The 6,243-nt window shown below is 51.0% G+C and overlaps 1 protein-coding gene across 1 annotated transcript; it reads right to left on the minus strand.

Annotated features, from left to right (window-relative positions):
• Positions 1–838: 838 nt before the first annotated feature.
• On the minus strand, positions 839–2,377 carry LOC100383617 (Histone H2A). Its single transcript, NM_001176265.1, has 3 exons — positions 2,296–2,377; positions 2,017–2,159; positions 839–1,436 (listed from the first exon to the last, which is right to left on the minus strand). Exons 2-3 carry the CDS (start codon positions 2,122–2,124, stop codon positions 1,146–1,148), a joined length of 399 nt encoding a protein of 132 aa, NP_001169736.1. The 5' UTR covers positions 2,125–2,159; positions 2,296–2,377; the 3' UTR covers positions 839–1,145.
• Between the last annotated feature and the right edge of the window lie 3,866 nt (positions 2,378–6,243).

The raw sequence follows: 6,243 nt of genomic DNA on the forward strand, positions 1-6,243 counted from the left end.
ACCCTGCACGCGGCGCCCATGTCCCCGGCCTCGGCATGCCTCCCGATGAGCGCAGTGGCCACCAGGAGGTCGGAAGCAGCGATCCCACAGGCCGCGGCGACCTAGGCCGAGGTCCGGGGGGCGCGCGCGCAGACCGTGGCGGCGAGGTGGTACGTGTACGGGTCGGGCGCGCAGGAGCCGGACGCGAGCATGGCGCGGAGGAGCGCGGCGGCCTCGCGCGGGAGGCCCAGGGAGAGGTAGCCACGGAGCATGGCGTTGTGGAGGAGCGGCGTCGCGTATTGGGAGGCGGAGGCAGCGTCGATGACCCCGCGCGCGGCATCGGTTTCGCCGAGGCGGGCGACGAGGAGGGAAGCGAGGTAGCCAGTTTTGCGTCAGAATCCTGAATCCGTATTTGAATTTGGATTGGAGTGTTCTCTGCAGCCATTCATGGTGATACATTGGAGCAGTAACCACAGCTCAGCTGTCTGAATCGACGGATGCCCTCTTCTGCACCTGATTAGGGTATTCACGGTGGTAGTTTCATATATATAACGTTTTAAATGATATGGAATAGTTTTAGATGATAAAGAATAATATTTAAGATAAATGAGTTTTATGGGATGAAATTGGTTTCACGTGAATGAAACCATGTCAACTCGTTTCCAAGGTTTTGAAAATCGTGTGAAAACTCCATTAAGGGTGATGTGTTTTATCTTCACATATTTTACTAATTTCTATTAACCATTTAGTTGCAGTATTTAATTAGTATCATACAGCACAGTTATCAGAGGACTTTTTAAAAACAGATGCTCTGATGAAGCAATCTTGCTTTTCAAAGAATTGCGTGCAATGAATGTTTAACACATAGATAACGTTCTTCGTCAATGGTAGAGTAAAAAGGGTGAGCTCTTTGACTGTTTATCGATTAAGTTCATGCACAGACCAATTCTCAATGCTGACCGGGATGATCAGCTGGGTTCAGCTGATGGATGAAAAGAACAACCATCCAAGGGAGCATGAAGCGGCGAGTGCCCGCCTCTATTTTTGAGAAATGTGTATGTATCAGCAGATTGACAACGCAACAAGAGCGAAGCCACCCACAAGAGGTTCATGGTACTACTTGGTTCTCAGGTTTTTTTCTCAGACTGCTTGCTCCTTCGTCATTCCTAGGCAGCCTTGTCGATGAGCTCCCTGTGGATGTGGGGGATGACGCCGCCGCCGGCGATGGTGGCCTTGATCAGGGTGTCCAGCTCCTCGTCCCCGCGTACCGCCAGCTGGAGGTGCCGCGGGGTGATGCGCTTCACCTTGAGGTCCCTGCACGCGTTCCCGGCCAGCTCCATGATCTCCGCCGTCAGGTACTCCAGGACGGCCGCCGCGTACACGGCCGCCGTCGCCCCCACCCGCTCGCCGGCCTGTGCGCTATCCTTCAGGTGGCGGTGGATGCGTCCCACAGGGAACTGCATGGAATTCATTCACAATATCAGCACGATTATGATCAGCTTAATTCACATGACAAACAACAGACATGGATTTTATATTTGGAACCAAGATATATAATATAACACTTCTGTAGCATATAATCTGAATGGAACACTGAAATAAGCACTAGTATCTGTTGTTAGCACACAACATTATCTGCTTTGTCCCCAGGCGCAACGTAGATAATAGCTCATTCATGCACCAAATAAACCAGCAGATATACATGATCAGCACGTGAATGAATGCTCTACTTCAAGAGTTCCAGGCCGACGCCTGACTGCTACGCAAACTAACAAAAGAAATGGCCCAAACCAAAAGAAGAAGAAGAAGCCAAATCTCTTGAAAAGAGAACAACGAACACGCTTTCCACTCCAAGCGGACACGGCAGGCCGCGCCAACAACCCACACCCCGTATGATAAAGAACGCACAGAAAGCAGCACGCGCGCGTACGTCACGCCCAAGAACGAAACGAGCCCTCGTCGCGACAAGGGTGGGACGAAGCGGAGCTACGAGCAAAACAAGAACAAGCGAGCGGAGAAAGAGAGGGGGGCGGCGACATGGAGGCCGGCGCGCGCGGAGCGGTTGACCGGCGACTTCTTGTCCTTGTCCATGCCAGCCGCTATCTTCGCGGCGACCAGCGACTTCCCTCCTCCCTTCCCGGCCATGCTCCTCCTCCTCCTCGCCGCTCCCGCGAACGCGCCTGGAAAACGACACGAAAACCCCGCAACGCGGCTGCTTCAAGAAAGCCGACAAAGAAAACGACCGGAGCTTTGCGAGAAACCGCGCGGAAGGACAGCGACCCGCAGGTTCCGGTAGGAGCTGGGCTAGGGGCTTACGGGATTCGAGCGCGACGAGCAAGCGATTGCTTGCGAGGGGCGGTTCTTGCCGGCGTTGGGGTTTTCCGTCTCCCGGTCAAGGGTTTATACGGGAGAGAAACTAGAAAGCACACGGGGTTTCGGGTTTTGTGGATGGGTGGTGTGGGTTTTTACTGGGCTGTGATAATTAGTAGGCCCAATTTGTCCCGCCTCCAAAACTTGTCACGGTGAGATATTGACTGGGCTAAATAAAAAGGCTCGCCAGGTGATCGCGTCGGGATATCATTCAGAATGTGGAGTTAAGCAGATAAGAAAACAAACAGAGCACAGCATCCCTACAAATGAGCGACTCCGTCGTCTTCTCGCTCCTCACTTTTTATTTAGTTTGTGTAATAAATGAATTGATCCATCACCATCTTATTCTTCATAGTTAATTAGTTAATACTAATATAAGAAATGAGGTCAACCTACCAAATTTAACGAATGGATTCATGATACACCACCTTATTTTGGATGGAGTGGTTCCTCAAACCATGCGCAACTCCACAGCAACGGCTAATTGTCAGAACTAGCCGTTGGGAGTGTACAGCTGGCGCACCGGTGGCACACCAGACTGTCTGGTGCGTCCGTGCGCAGCACAGTTGTGCAACGGTTAGTTTTGGTGGGGTGGGGTATTTATACCCTCCACTAGCCATATTAAGTGTCTTGCTGCCTCTAACCACCTAGAATTTATTGCTAGAGCATTGCAAGTCCACGAAGGCCTAGCGAGGTGATTACCAAAATCATAATCCCATGTTAGGACCTCATTAGTACGCATGAGAGCCACCTAGAGCACACACCGCATGCATTAGGCTTCTCTCGGTGAAGTGAAAGTTCATGGCTTATTACTCTTGTTGATCAATATCACCTAGACGGCTTAGTGGCGATTGGAGTTCGGTGATCACCCCGGAGGATTTGTTGGTGACCCGACTCAATGGTTGTACGCGGTCGTGAGGGATCCACCGCACTGAAGAGGCAAATAATCATCTCATAGTGAGCATTTGGTTCTTGTGAGGACCAAGAGGGAGCAATATCCTTGCGCGGGTGCTTCAACGAGGACTACTGGAGAGCGTCGACTCTTCGATACCTTAGAAAAAATTGGAGGAGTCTTCTTGTCCCTACTTTATTTTCCACATTTACTTTGTATATTTGCTTTGTTAGTTGTCAGGTATCGTAATTAGGGGTATTTAGATTACGCCACTAAAACACACTTAACCCCAGGGGCTACCGTTAGACACATTCCTCGAGGTCAAGAGAGTGTAAACCACGATTCGCTTGAGGCTCCGCTTGGCAGTCACTCAAAACTCCGCCTCGCCCGAGCCTGCCCTCGAACGAGGGACATACTCGAGGAAATTCTCGTCCCACCCGAGGTCCCCTCTCCACGGAACTGTCGTTTCCGCCTCGCCCGAGCCCATCTCGGCGAGCAAGACAACCCCGAGCCAAGCCTCATCCCAAGGTCACATGGGCATGAGCATTCAATGTGCATACCTGCCCCACGCGAAATCACAGGCGAACAGTAGCAACAAGACTGCGGTCCTGTCCACTTTCACCAACTACGATGGTGCGTGCCCGAGAATAACGGTTACTGTCCCCCTGAAAGGGAAATAGGCTTACACCTTTCCTAATTAATTTTGGTGGTTGAATTGCCCAACACAAATAATTGGACTAACTAGTTTGCTCTAGATTATGAGTTCAACAGGTGCCAAAGGTTCACAACAAACCAATAAAAAGACCGAGAAAGGATTCAAATATAGAGAGCAAAAGACAACCGAAGTGTGCTCTGGTCTGGCGCACCGGACTGTCCGGTGTGCCATCGGACAGTGTCCGGTGCACCAGGGACTCCAACTCTGAACTGCTCACCTTCGGGAATTCTGGGAGCCACTCCGCTATAATTCACCGGACTGTCCGGTGTAGCACCGGACAGTGTCCGGTGGCGCACCGGACGGTCCGGTGTGCCAGCGGAGCAACGGCTAATTCAGCGCCAACGGTCGCCTGCAACAGCATTACATGCGCTACAGTGCGCACAGAAGACAGGCACGCGCCAGAAGGCGCACCGGACAGTCTACAGGACCTGTCCGGTGCACCATCGGACTGTCCGGTAGCCCAGAAGACAGAAGCTCCAACGGTCAGAATCCAACGGTTGGGTGACGTGGCAGGCGCACCGTACAGTGTCCGGTGGCGCACCGGACTGTCCGGTGCGCCATGCGACAGCAGCCTTCACCAAACGGCTAGTTTGGTGGTTGGGGCTGTAAATAACCCCAACCACCCACCATTCATTGCATCCAAGTTTTCAGACTTCCTACACCTTACAAGAGCTATAGCATTCAATACAAGACACACCAAAGAGATCAAATCCTATCCCAAGTCCAAAGATCATTCCCAATCAAATAGTGACTAGTGAGAGAGTGACTTGTGTTCATTTGAGCTCTTGCGCTTGGATTGCTTCTTTTTTCTCATTCTTTCTTGTGATCAACTCAATTGTAACCGAGGCAAGAGACACCAAGTGTGTGGTGGTCCTTGTGGGGACTTAGTGTCCCGTTTGATTGAGAAGAGAAGCTCACTCGGTCTAAGTGATCGTTTGAGAGAGGGAAAGGGTTGAAAGAGACCCGGTCTTTGTGACCACCTCAACGGGGAGTAGGTTTGCAAGAACCGAACCTCGGTAAAACAAATCCTTGTGTCTCACTCTTTATTTGCTTGCGATTTGTTTTTCGCCCTCTCTCTCTCGGACTCGTTCATACTTCTAACGCTAACCCGGCTTGTAGTTGTGCTTAAGGTTATAAATTTCAGATTCGCCCTATTCACCCCCCCTCTAGGCGACTTTCAATTGGTATCAGAGCCCGGTGCTTCATTAGAGCCTAACCGCTCGAAGTGATGTCGGGAGCATCCGCCAAGAGGGAGCTCGGGACCGGCGAAAAGTCCGCAAGCTCGGGGAGAACGCACTCAAGGGAGTCCGCCCACAAGCACAAGGAGGAATCTTCTTCCTCCATCAAGTCCCAACAAAAGGGTGACAAGAAGAAGAAGATGAAGAAGGTGGTCTACTACGAGACCGACTCTTCGTCACCCTCCACCTCCGGCTCGGAATCGGCATCCGTCACTTCTAAGCGCCATGAGCGTGAGAAGTATAGTAAGATGCCCCTTCGCTACCCTCGTATTACAAAATGCACTACATTACTTTCCGTTCCATTAGGCAAACCACCTATGCTAGAAGGTGAAGATTATTCTATGTGGAGTGATAAAATGAGGCATCACCTAACCTCACTCCACAAAAGCATATGGGATATTGTTAAGTATGGAGCGCAGGTAACAAAGAAGGGAGACAAGGATTACGACTCGGAGGAGGTCGATCAAATCCAACACTTCAACTCCCAAGCCACTACTATACTCCTCGCCTCTCTAAGTCGAGAGGAGTATAATAAGGTGCAAGGGTTGAAGAGCGCAAAGGAAATTTGGGACGTGCTAAAGACCGCGCACGAAGGAGACGAGGTGACCAAGATCACCAAGCGGGAGACGATCGAGGGAGAGCTCGGTCGCTTCATGCTTCACCAAGGGGAAGAGCCACAAGCGATGTACAACCGGCTCAAGACCTTGGTAAACCAAGTGCGCAACCTCGGGAGCACCAAATGGGATGACCATGAAATGGTCAAGGTTATTCTTAGATCACTCGTTTTTCTTAACCCTACGCAAGTTCAATTAATTCGTGGTGATCCTAGATACACACTAATGTCTCCCGAGGAAGTAATAGGACAATTTGTAAGCTTTGAGTTGATGATCAAAGGCTCAAAGAAAATCATCGAGCAAGGCGCCTCCTCCACAACCGAAGCACAACCGGTCGCGTTCAAGGCGACGGAGGAGAAGGAAGAGTCTACATCAAGTAGACTACCCATTGACGCCACCAAGCTCGACAATGAGAAAATGACGCTCATCATCAAG

The sequence above is a fragment of the Zea mays genome, chromosome 2 (assembly GCF_902167145.1).
Source record: "Zea mays cultivar B73 chromosome 2, Zm-B73-REFERENCE-NAM-5.0, whole genome shotgun sequence".
NCBI lineage: Eukaryota > Viridiplantae > Streptophyta > Magnoliopsida > Poales > Poaceae > Zea > Zea mays.